The sequence below is a fragment of the Chionomys nivalis genome, chromosome 13, assembly GCF_950005125.1.
Source record: "Chionomys nivalis chromosome 13, mChiNiv1.1, whole genome shotgun sequence".
NCBI classification, from domain to species: domain Eukaryota; kingdom Metazoa; phylum Chordata; class Mammalia; order Rodentia; family Cricetidae; genus Chionomys; species Chionomys nivalis.
Genome location: NC_080098.1, coordinates 74961857 through 74974865, shown reverse-complemented (window position 1 = coordinate 74974865; position 13009 = coordinate 74961857). Strand labels below are relative to the sequence as shown.

At 45.7% G+C, this 13009-nt stretch overlaps 1 protein-coding gene across 4 annotated transcripts in view; it reads right to left on the bottom strand.

The window, feature by feature from the left end:
* The window catches only part of Aopep (aminopeptidase O (putative)), a 268212-nt gene that overhangs the window by 91862 nt on the left and 163341 nt on the right, over positions 1-13009 (bottom strand). For all 4 annotated transcript variants that reach the window (XR_009058196.1, XM_057787439.1, XM_057787440.1 and 1 more), the window contains 3 exons: positions 8608-8710; positions 8038-8145; positions 101-144 (listed from right to left, as the gene is read on the bottom strand). Coding sequence is in view for 3 of the 4 variants with exons in the window: in XM_057787439.1 (XP_057643422.1) it covers positions 101-144; positions 8038-8145; positions 8608-8710 (255 nt within the window). In the remaining variant the exon portion in view is untranslated. The remainder of the gene's footprint in view (positions 1-100; positions 145-8037; positions 8146-8607; positions 8711-13009) is intronic.

Here is a 13009-nt window from a genome sequence, read left to right as displayed (position 1 = left end):
ATCTCAACTGTCTTAGGTTCTAACAACAGGTCAAACGATGGTAGGGTCTTTTCAACATTAAATGTGAAATGGGGATCTTAATTCCTATATAGGTCCTCACCTTTTGTTCTCTGGAATGCTCTCCAACAGCATTTGAAGGAAATCCTGAAATAAGAAGAAAGCAAACCATGAAAGCCGTCTACCAGTAACTGCCCAACCCTGCCAGCAACCAGGCATCGACTGTTTCCATCTTGGGTCCGGTCACACATAAAAGAACTGACCCTCACTTTCCCACTCTCTCGCCATGAGGTCTTTCTCCACTCCTTGAGGCCCACAACTAACACGAAGCTCTGGAAAGAGGCCAAACTTAGCAGAACAAAACCCAGCTGAGCAACAGAGATGGCCCAGTCTGACACTCCGTCCCTTCTCCTCCCCTGCGTCTGTGCAGTCACGGGACACTAGGAGTTTGCCTCTGTGACAGCGCCGTGTCACGGCTTACACCTTTTCCCAAGCCACTTTCTTTTATTGTGGAAATTTTCAAATAAAAAGCGAAGTCAAATAATTAACTACTCTGTTTAAATTACCCGAACTAACCTGCCTTGCCCTATCCTTCCTTCCTGTCTTCGGAACTGTTAAGACATCCTGAATATTACATAATGTTATCCATAAATGCTTTGTAAAACTCTCTAAAATAAAAGTACTCTGGTGGGAATAACCACAATATCATAGACCTAAAAGTTCCAATAGCAAGCTCGTTTGTATTTAATTTATACTTTTATTGCAGCCCCTTTCCCATTCCTACAATCCTAGAATCCTCACTGGGTCTTACCCAGTGTCGTCAGATAAAGGACCGTTAGTTAAACTGGGAGGATAAATACACTAAAAATGATCATTTATTTAAAGTTAAGACTTAACAAGGCTTTTCTGCTCTGTCTTTTTATTTGCTGAATGCAAACTCTAGCGTAAACTTCTCACCATCTGAGTATCAGGTGGGGTGGACACAAAAGGAGAAAAAGGCAGGACGAAGCATAACATTTTGCTATTTAATGACATTAAACAACAAATAGCATATCTATTTGAAGGGTTTTTTTTATTTTCATTTTTCTCCTTTTTTAATACAGAGTCTCTTGCTATGTTAACATTTCATGGTTTTCTTTTAATGCAGTAATCTATAAAATTTTGCTTTTTTTGTTTTTCTGGGTTTGTACAGTCACTTTGGTTTTTGAGGCAGTTTCTCAACTTATAGTCCATGTTGATCCTCCAGGTTCAGCCCCCTGATAGCTGGAATCGCAGAGAGATGTGAGCCATACCACCTGGCTCTCCTTGAAGATTTAACAAAGAGAAAATAAACTTTAGAGACACGCACGATAGCCCATGCCTGTAATCCTAGTACTCAGGAGGCAGAGGTGAGAGAACTCGTTGGAGCTTGAGGTTAACCATGTGAATCCCTGCTTTATATAAAGTACAGTATTCATGTATGAAATTCACAGAAACAAATACATTTAACAAATTAAAAGGTGCTCTTTCGGGTGAAAGTCCAAGTGAGCACACACGACTGAAGCAGGAGATGGGAGGAGCAGTCCAGACCTATGCAGCACAGCATACTGACGGGTACACGGCAGGGTGCACGGACGGGTACATGGCAGGGTAAATGGCAGGGTGCACAGACGGGCGCTCCTTTTCCATCATCACACTGTGTCCAGCCATCGCAGCATGAGCAAAGCCAGCCCAGCCTGTGGGCTTATGGGGGCTCTGTCTGTCCAGTGGGGAAGGCTCCTCAATAAAGGAGCTACTGACAGATTTCCCTCATACCACTGTGACTGAGACCCTAACACAGACAACTTAACAGAGCAGAGATTACTTGGGCTCACAATTTTTGAGGCCTATTATGGCATGGTGGCCGGAAGGGCTCCAACAGTGGTTCCCTCTTCACATGGTACAGAGGAGGAGGCAGGAAGCAGGGGCTTGAGCCAGAAGAGCTACGGTACGTAAGGCCCACTCCTCGCTGGAGCCTACTTCTGACAGCCAGGCCCTGCCTCGTATGGGTCCCACAACCCCGGAAAGCATTGAAAGCATTGCCACCTCTTGGAGACCAGTGTTCAAAGCACACAGACCTGGGAATGAATGCAGGGACATGGCGGTGGGCGATAGGAGGCAGCAGGCTTGGACTGTTTACTGCCCAGGCCTAACCCTGGACATAGAGAAAAACCATGCAAGCACTTCACATCTACTGGACCTTGCTTGAGAGTCTTAAAGTCATTATTTTTATTATTTTAAAGGTTGCTGTAACTAAGGAAATAGGTTAGCAGTATTCAGCTATTATTTTAAAAAATGTTTTGTAAAATGTTGCATTAGAAATTTATTTATTATGATCGAGCTAACAGATTGTTTTGTAAATCACTGTATTAGTGGATCACTGCTTATTGACAAGATTTTTGGTTTTTGATTCTTAAAAAATCCAAGAACTATAACTATGCAATTATAACTCTAATTATAACTTCTTACTAATTTTACCCCATTATGTCTGTATAGTACCTACAAACTTCTCTCCTATATTCCTAGTAATTTATGCTTAATTATGTGGCACGGGGGGGGGGGAGAATGACATTAACTTAATAACAAGGGGGAAGAATTTAATTGCTTGAGAAGCAGGAAATTCAGAGTTAACCTTAATTCTACCCTTTCACATTTTCAAGTTACAACTGGCTTCACAGCCCCTCCCCTTTTGATAGGACTGTAAGCACAGGAATCTGGAATTCTGGGTGGATTGGGTAATGAAGAAGGTCCCTGTGAAAACCTCCCCCTCCTCCTTCTTATTTTAAGAAAGATGGTGTCCTGCCTACTAGGAGGTTACCATTCTGGAATATCTGTCGAGTCCCGCCTCCAAGCTTAGATTGGCAGGCAACTCAGCAGCTAGCTGGAGGCTGCCAACCAATGCCTGAGATATACAGATCAAACAAGATGTCCCGAGATTTATGATGTGGTTTTTACACTGTCTTGTGCTCCACCCAGCTGGAGACACTTGCTTCTTATTTGAAGCCTCTAAAGTGCCTGTGACCAGAATGGGCTCAGTTGGTTCCTCTTACTCCCCCCTCCCCCTTAGAGACCCAGGCTTTCCTGCAAGCTCTTTAGGCTGCCATGGCTCTGTCCAACCCAGGCCCGCTGAGTCGGAAAGAAGTGTCCCTCAGGAAGATGTGTTCCCTCACCATCTCCTCCCTTCTCTCTGGTGCGCTCAGAGTTCTGAGAAGGAAATTGGGCACTGACTAGACAAAGAGCTCTGACAACACCGGGGTGGGGGGCAATGTGTCACCTTTGTGGTATGCCTGAAACAAAGGAAAACCAAAGGGAAAAGCAAAGGTACTGTTTCCCAGCAAGCCAGAGAGTGCAGTCTTGGAGGCTAAGTTGTCAGCTCCTACTTTCCTGATACACTGCATGCTAATCAGATCAGTCCCAGACCGCTTGTTTTAACACTTAACAACACTAAATTAGCCATTCCAAGTTTTAAAAAACAAGCTCCAATTCTGTCTAGTGGTTAATCTGGCGATTAATTTTTAGAGCTAGTGAAAGTATTCACTAAAATGTAGGTTTATGTAGATTCTACCAGATCAACTGCTTCTAGATTAAGAATGACACAGGAATAGTGGTTCTGTAAGGAGTTTTAGGAATAATCACAGTGGTCATGGTCATGGCCTGGAAAGAAGAAAAGGCAATGGCGTGGAACTAAGAAGTGAACCTACAGGGATGGTCACTGTGATCCTGGAAAGAGGACGTCAGGAGGGGCCCGGAAGGCAAACAATACTGAAATACTGCAGAGGGAGTAGAGGTCAAAGGGGAGGGGAAGTCGAGGAAAAAAATAACTGGGTATCGGGTAAGTAAAGGCACAATCCACACAATTCCTACAAATTATTTAACTAGGTATCGGGTAAGTGAAGGCACAATCCACACAATTCCTACAAATTATTTAACTAGGTATCGGGTAAGTGAAGACACAATCCATACAATTCCTACAAATTATTTAGCTAGGTATCGGGGTAAGTGAAGGCACAATCCACATAATTCATACAAATTATTTTAATTTTAAAAAAAAGCATGCCCAACACCTTCCAAATAAGGACAGGGAGACAGCTTCCTGGCATAGACTTCAAAGAGGGGAATTAGGCAAAGGACATGTGATTCTGCTAGTTTCTAGGTGACAAGCTGCACCTCCCCCATGCTCAGCCTTAGAAGCCGGGGAGCTGGTGAACTGTCCAAATCCCACAAATTCTCAAATACCTACACATTTACCTTTTTTCTTTCCTAGCTATTGGAGGGCCTGGAGCATTTGCTAGAGAGATGCAGAAGTGTGGAAAATAAACCACTGAGGGCAGCTAGGTGAGCTGTGAAGTGCCCAGATGGCATCCTGATCTGGAAGAGCAGCCGAGACACTACAGGTACAATGGACATGAGAACCTGGGCAGGGGGAGGTAGCAGCGTTTCAGGGGAGGGACGTCAAATCCAGTGTAACTGCTGCAGCTCTAGGCCACAGCCCCACCTACAGTATCCACCTGTCAGATGGTAACTTAGAGGGGCTGAGAAACAAGTCATAGGTGAGCTGGGAAAGGAGGCAAAGATGATATTCCAGTGCACACACGAGACTAAATGAAAGGTCAGGGCAGTGCTACCCATGCCGAAAGGGAAGCATCAGTGAGAATGAGCATAAATCACGTGAAGAGAGGGGCAGAGAGAAGCTAAAAGAAAAGGAACTCAGCTCTGAAGGAAACATAACCCAAGGAGCACAGAACAAATGTCTCACCAGGAAAACAAACAAAACCCAGCAACAATAACCAAAAATGAAAGGCCAAAGACAAGACAACAAAATGAAGAGATTTTAATCCCGGGAAAGAAAACTAAGGACCGCAATGATGCCACTTCAGGAACAATAATCTTTTCAAAGAACAAAGCAAAGAGCACTGATGAGAACAACGTTAAGTGTGAGGGGTGCAGTCGAACTGCCGAGAGCTCGTCTGTCATAAACACTGTGAGCAGGTGCATTGATGCTGCAGGCCTGCAATTCCAGCCCTTGAGAGGTGGAGGCAGAGCAGACCAAGGTTGTCTCAGCCCCGTTAGGAGTTTGAGACCAGCCTGGGTTAACTGTCTCAAAAGAAAAAGAAAAATAAGGGCTAATAATGAAGAGCTGCTCCAGAGGAAAATGAGATAAAGATGAGGAAGATGGCAGTAATAATGTACTAAATAATAAAGTAACTATCTAACAATGTACTAAATAAAGTAACTATCTAACAATGTACTAAATAATAAACTATCTAACAATGTACTAAATAATAAAGTAACTAACAATGTACTAAATAATAAACTATCTAACAATGTACTAAATAATAAAGTAACTATCTAACAATGTACGTGCCCCAGAAAGAAGACATAGCAGGGGACTCAGAATCTTACAAGGGGAAAAGAATGAGACCAAAGATGAGTTGAACTCAAGCATGGTAAAGCAGCCCTGTACTTCTAGGAGGCTGAGGCAGGAAGAGCACAAATTCAAAGCTAGCCTGGGCTACACAGCAAGCTCTTTTCTCAAAACACAAGACAAAACAAAGCATACTTTGTTAGGCTGTGGTGGCCTAGGCCTTTCATCCTCACACTCAGGAGGCAAAGGCAGGGGGATCTCTGTGAGTCTGAGCCAGTCTGGACTACAGAGAGTGTTCCAGGACAGCCAGAGCTACACAGAGAGACCTTGTCTCGAAAAATCAACCAACCAACCAACCACAAAACAAAATGAAAACAAAGCATACTTAAGATAATTTGTCCTTTAGAATAGAATCTAAGACTATTCTAAGTGCTTTCCAGGGAGAAGGAATAATGGAGGATCGTGCACACCAAGGCAAGCGAGATGGCTCAGCAGGGAAGAAGCTCAGAGTAGAAGGGGAGAGCAGACTCCACAAGAGTCCACTGCACTCCACGCCTGTTACAGGGCACACCCAACACACTCTCATTCTCTCTCCCCCTCAGTTTAGTAAAACAATTCTTTGAAACAATCGTGCATACGCATTCCCTTTTAGTTAAATCACTGAATTCAAAGATAAAAATTTCTTCTGCCATCTACATGATATAAACAGGGAAACGCAGGCTACTTTTGAAAGTTTCACAGCAGTGATGAATCAAGAAGGCAGTTGAGCAATATCTATCGAGTTCCAAGGAATAAAGACATGGCCCAGGAATATGTAAACCTAGCTATTTTGTGATTTAAACACAGGAGACATGCATTCCCAAGCAGGAAAAACTCTGAAACCACACAGCCTGGGAAGCTGCAACTTGAACATCAATTTGATAATGAAATTGAGCCAACAAAGAGCTGAATCAAAATAAAATATTCATGAGTCTAGAAGCATGGGTAAGTGGTGGCAAATACTAAATCCTTTATGCTGGCAAAGTAAACCTCAGCAAGTAACAGTTACAGCTAAACATGTGAGGATTGGGGAGATAACAAAAGCAGAGTGCTGCTTTATTTCCTCTTTAAAAACCAACCAAAGAACCAAAACATCGATTCTGCTTTTGGCCAGCCTGGAATTCCCTCTGTAGCCAGGCTGGACTGAGACTAAGGGACTACAGCGGTGCACCTCCTCTTCCCCAGGAACAAGCGTGATGGGAAGTCACACTTGGAATCACAGTACCGCATCTGCAGCGATGCGTCTCACCAGAATCACCTAGCAAAAGCTTTCTCTCACACTATAATGACCTCAGAATGCTCATTTCAGTTTCCTTTCCCCTAAACTTTGGTGAATGAATCTTAAAAACACATACAAGCCAGGAGGCAGGACAAACAGAGAGAGCCAAGGCTAGCCTGGACAATAGCATAACACACCTTGTCTCAAAGAGCAAACAAAGCAAAATAAGAAAAAGCAGAAGCCAACAGAAGTTGACAAGCACACAGGGAATCAGCGAGAACGGAGAGGCAGGCAATCCTGCAGAACAGAGTAGGTTCTAGAAATGCTGATCAAAGACTGAGAAGCCATCTTGAGGACCCGAGTTCAGCTCTCCAGCACCCATGTAACAAGCCAGTGTGGACGGAATGCTGCAGAAACACGCCTGTTGCTGGGGCGGAACAGTGGGCAGGGCTCCACTCCATCAAGCTGTACAGTACAATGGCAAGTTTTATTTTACGTATATTTTACTATAAAATCTGAGCAAAATGTAAATTTTCAAAAGGCATGCAGGCCCCTGAGTTGGCTAGGTGATGGCTCTTGATGCTTAAGCCTTATGACTTAAGTTCAGTCCTGAGACCCACATGGGGAAAGGAGAGAGCGTGATTGCTCTCTGACCTAAACATACATACACATACACTCACACACTAAATAAAACAGTGAAAGAATGCTATTCAACAGAGTAAAATGGCAAAACCACTTAAGTCAAAGGGTTTGTGCTGCTGTTTTGGGCATTGTTTGTTTTGGTGTGTTTACGTGTGTGTGTTGTGTACAAATGTGTGTAAGTGAGCATGCCTGCACGTGAGGAGGCCATAGTGTTTGGCATCCTCCTTTAACACAGTCACCTTTCTGCCCTGGAGATGGGTTTTTGTCTCTGGAGTGTGGGTTTCATTTTTCTCTGCTGGACTTGTGGCCAGCAGGTCCCAGTGATTCCCCTGCCTTAGTGCTATGTTACAAGTGCGCATGGGACGAGAGTGCTGCGTGGGTGCTGGGAACTGAACTCTTGTTTTCATGCTTGCACATAAGTACTCTGAGCTGCTGGACAGGGCGACTCTGAGGTGGCAGCACCAAAAGGAGACAACTTGTCCAGATGACTCCAGCAGGGTCGTTTCGTTTCATGAGCTCACTCAGTCTGCAACTACTTACATGATGGCAGACAGCTGGGGGCTACAACAGCAGGTCCCTATGCTGCCAGGAGCTCACCTGCTCCAAGCATCCATCCTTTGAGTCTACATCAATAACCTACTTCTCCCCATAAACATAACTCTAAATCTCACCCTTTCCAGTGCTGATGTACTCTAACCCCCAGACGCTTCAGCCTCCCCGGCTGTGTGCAGTGAGTTCACCGGGATCCCATGCATACCTGCGAAAGGATCAACTGCCCATGAAACAGGTGTACAAATTTTCTTAAAAACGAAAAATAAGTTTCCTTTCCAAGTGTTCTGGCTAGGAATCGGAGAAGGAAATAGCCCTGGGAGAAAAAAGAAGATAGACAATAAGCTGGCTTCAGGGGTCATCGCAGAATTGCTTACATCAGTGCCATGCACTGGTGCATCCAGAACGCGCTGCCTTCTCTGGCTCAGGTGAGTGGGCCTGGAAATGCAGAGTGGACGTCAGAGCCACCCCAGCTCGGGCTCTACAGGACAGGAGAGGCCCAGAGCTTTCCCACCCCAGGTCCGGCTGCCACCTGCTTTAGTTTCTCCTTGTCTGCAGCAGGGAACTGGGCTTCCTCAGGCTGAGCCTTGTGAACACAGCCTTGTTTAGAGGCTTTTAGAGTGCTGACCAGTGAGTACCCAGTCTGGGCTCCCTGAGACGCCATTACAGAGGTGGAGACCCTTTATCCTGCCCCAGCCACGTTCCTCATCCTGCTCAGCCCTACGGCCTCAGGAGTGCTGTTCTGTAACAAATGGCCACAGCCATCAGGTGTGCTTACCTTTAAGTAATGAACCTGCATGAAGCCCTTCTCTGGGTTGAGTCCATGCTTGACAACGGACGCGCCTGAAGAGCTCACATGGCCAGTGTCCTCTTTGTTGGGTCTAGAACAACACAGTGATCACGTGTCTAAGTACAGTGCTTTCATGCCCAACTGGAACGTCACCTCTCATCTCTTATCTTTAAGCTGTGCGGCTGTGCCTTCCTTCAGGTCAGTAGTTCCAGGTATAACTGAAAACAGTTTACATTACAAACACACACACACTCAGCAAGAAGGATTTACACTCAGTCTGGCAAACTGAGGCCAGTTATTGGCAATATTTTAAGGCACCTTATCCAAGATGAAAGCCTGCCAGTCCCTCCAGGAATCTTAAGCTCCAATATTAATTATTTATCAGTGCAAACCCTTTCTTGGTGAGGAAGCTGGGCTGTGAAGTGCAGTGGCAAATGTACCTCACTTGGTAAAGTGTGTGTGTGTGTGTGTGTGCATGTGTGTGCGTATGTATGTGTGTGAATGTGTGTGCGCGTTCGTTAAATGTAGAGAGCCCTAATGTTCTCAAGAGCTACATTTAATAATTAAGTATCCCTTAGGACACATGTGCATCCTGAATCCACTGGCAAACAGAAAAACAAACACAGGATAGGTCCTAAGATGCTCTTGATTTGGGGACAGGTGGGGACATTCGGAATGATATACTCATTTCATACATGAGGTCTGTACCCAGGGTGTGATGCTTTGCTGTGGGCTTGTGATGTCATGTAAAATAAACCAGTGTCTCATTATCCAGCAGGGTATGTTCCACCGCAAGCTCAGCTTTAAGGCTTCTCCTCCTCCTTTTTCTTTAACTTCCCTATGCTGAAATGTACCAGATCCTCTGAGGCTCTTCACACGGTGAGACCTCAAGAACAGCTAAGAGCAAACTAAGTGACAGAAGAAATGTGTAGCTTTCTGGGCCTCCTGGACAAATGCTGCAGAATGTGTTAGTGCTGGGCGAGGGGAGAAATGAAAGGTGGAGGAGCAGAGCGCCAGGACAGCGGTCTGAGCAAGGTAGTCGATTATCAACTTTTCTTCTTTGTCTTCTGTGACTGCTGAGGTCAGTCTCGCTGTGCTGGCTCGGGCTGGCCCAGAACCCATCTGTGGACAGGGCTGACTCTCCTACCTCCTGAGGCTGCTCAGGGTGATGCACCACCACACCTGACTTCAACTTTCTTCCTGTTATCTAGTGCTCACTAAAAGGTTACAGAAGCTTTCCAACCATCAGTTTATTAACTAGTAAAATGAAAGTCAATTCTACTCACATTTCTAGGTCCTAGGCAGTTCCCACAAAATGGTGATAAATATAATTACTTCTTTAATATAGTAAACTATTTTAACTGTGTTACAAAAAGAGTCCCTTAGTAAGTCTTAGTAGAATATCCCAGAACATAGCTCTAGCAGACACAAGGCTCTGAACTAGCAGGTCCCTGAAGCAAGGGCATTAAGAAGGAGCAATTCTGGGAGCTGACTTCAAAGTCTGAATTTGTCTCCTGCCTCCCCAGTTGACTTACATGAACACACTTTAGAATCACCCACCCCTTTCGTCTTTATGAGTTCTCTGACATGCCTCAGCTAAGGCCTGTGTTTTTTTTTTTTTTTTTTTTTTCGAGACAGGGTTTCTCCATAGCTTCTGGTTCCTGTCCTGGAACTAGCTCTTGTAGACCAGGCTGGCCTCGAACTCACAAAGATCCGCCTGCCTCTGCCTCCTGAGTGCTGGGATTAAAGGCGTGCGCCACCACCGCCCCGGCAAGGCCTCTGTTCTTAAGCCCTTTTCAAGACCAGGTGATTGACTATTTGGATGAGGAAATCCCATCACCCTACTTGGGGAAGGACAGCTTCTTAAGAAGCCTCTTGAATTCACATCAGGATGCCCAGCTCCTGCGGTGAGGCTACTGAAGGGGAGGAGACAGTGATGCACACCTCTGTTCACAGCTGGCTTTCAGCTTTCCAATGATACCTTTAATGGCTGCCTAAAGTTGTCCTTCTGTAAAACCCTCTCTCTCAATCTCTTCTTCTTTCCTCTCCAAATGAACAACTGTTTAGGCAGATCTTCTGTATTGTCAGCAGCCCTACCACATACACAAATCCTCAGAGATTTCTCGAAGAGTGCAAGCAGAGTTAGGGCAAGCAGGGCACAGAGAAGCTCCGCGAGACTCTGGAGGAGGTTTTCATGAGAAAGGCTTTCCATCGGCGGAGACCATGAGCTTCTGTTCTGGGATACCCACCACGTGTTCACAGACACAGCTCTATGCAGCTACAACCCAGAAAAAGCAGGAGCCACATCTAGTCTGCCCCTCACGATCACACAGAGGAAACTCACACCCGCCAGGATCGCTGGCCTCTGGAGCAGTAGGAACCTTAAGGAGGGTAAAAGAGGTTAAAAGAGAGGCTTCTGAGATGATCACACACCATTTCCATGTGACTAGAAACTTCCTGGAGTACTCTAGCAAAGATGTGTGCACTTTATTGCATGTGTTTCATTTCAATTTAAAGTCAAGGAAAACCTGAGCATTCAGATGAATGCCTCAAACTCCAGTATCTTGAGGCTGGGGTAGGAAGAAACAAAGTTTGAGGCCAGCCAGAGCTACAAAGTGATATTTTATTTCAACAAAAACCAACCAAATAAATGAAATCCTAAAAAGGAGAAAGAGTTAAGAAAAAGAATATGCAAATAAAACAGTCCCCACCTTTCCTCCCAGATCAGGACACACCAGTGTAGAAAGGTGTCTGCACCTGTGTGCACAAACACAGTCACCCCAGATCAGGGCACACCAGTGTAGAAAGGTGTCTGCTCCTGTGTGCACAAACACAGTCACCCCAGATCAGGGCACACCAGTGTAGAAAGGTGTCAGCTCTTGTGTGCACAAACACAGTCTTCACCTTTTCCCCCAGATCAGGGCACACCAGTGTAGAAAGGTGTTGGTTCCTGTGGGCACAAAGACAGGACTGGGACACAGGACAAGGGCAGTGGCTGGGGCTTGGCTGAAGCTTTTGCTTCTCTGACAGCAGAAAGCAGTGACTACTACTGTGCTGCCACCCACTTCTCATCATAGACAGGACAGAAGGAAGGAGATGAACCACTTGTCACCATGAGGCAGCAACTCAGTGCACCCAGAGACCAGAAGGAAATAAACCAAGATAAAACTTCTTCAGTGGCGTAATTCAGCCCCACGCTAGCCCAGACTCCCTGCCCTTCTGGCCGCTTCTTGTGTGAAAGGCATAAGCACCGTGTGTTGAGGTCAGCTCTCCTTTACCCACACCCAGACTCACACGTGATGGAAAGAAGGTGGGAGCAATGCTACCGGCAGCAAGGCCTGGGTAAGGGTCAGAGTGTCATTGCCGTTCACCCCACCATGATCTTCTGCAGCGTGTCCTTCTCCTCTACAAGAACCTGATGGGAAAGGGCTGTGAGGATGCCCATCAAGAGATAAAGAAGTAGGGGCCCACAGAAGAACTCAAAGCTGGTTGGTAGCTGGTCAGAACCCAGGCAGAGACTGTATGCCAGGGCTTCCTTGAGAGATAGGCTCCCACCTAGCTGTGCAAAATCCTCCAGAGAGAACGAGACCCACCATTTTCCCTCCAGGAAGATTTGCTTCCTCACTGTAAGTCTATGATGAAGTTCACATAAGTAAAATCACTGCATAAAAGCAAACTCTAGTCACGTTGCAGTCAGAAGACTCCAGCGTTTACTCCTTGCCTGACGTGTGTGGAATGTGGGTGATCAAGTTACCAAGGTCGTCTGGGATCAAATCCTCTTGGTTTCTGTTGTACCTGGCACCAAGTACAGCGACTGAGGTGAGCATGACCTTTCTTGCCTCAACCCCACCTCTCCTGCACTCACAGAAACCATCATTTCCTGAATGACGGTGGTATCTGACACACAGATATGCCGTTTGGAATGAGGCACTTAGGAGAGGTCTGGTCCTTCTAGGCTACAACCAGGGGTGAAAGTCGGGCAGCTGCCTCTGTGAGGTGCTCAGACAGCTAGGTGTCTGGTTCTGTTTGCCCCGTGCAGCTCATACAGATCATCTGCCAGAATGCCCTCTTGTGTTTGTGGGCACCAGCTACCAGTGGCCTCTGTATGTTGTACTGGAGGTTTCTATCCCACCCATCCCCAAATAATCATACAGAAACCATATTATTTGTAAATACTGTTTGGCCAATAGCTTAAGCATATTTCTGGCTAACTCATATCTCAAATTAACCCATCTCCATCAGTCTGTGTATTGCCACGAGGCTGTGGCTTACTGGGTAAAGTTCCGGCGTCTGTCTCTGGAGGCAGGGCTACATGGCTTCTCCTCACTCTGCCTTCTTTTTCTAAGCATTCAGTTTAGTTTTCCCTGCCTACCTCTGTTCTTTCTTGCTA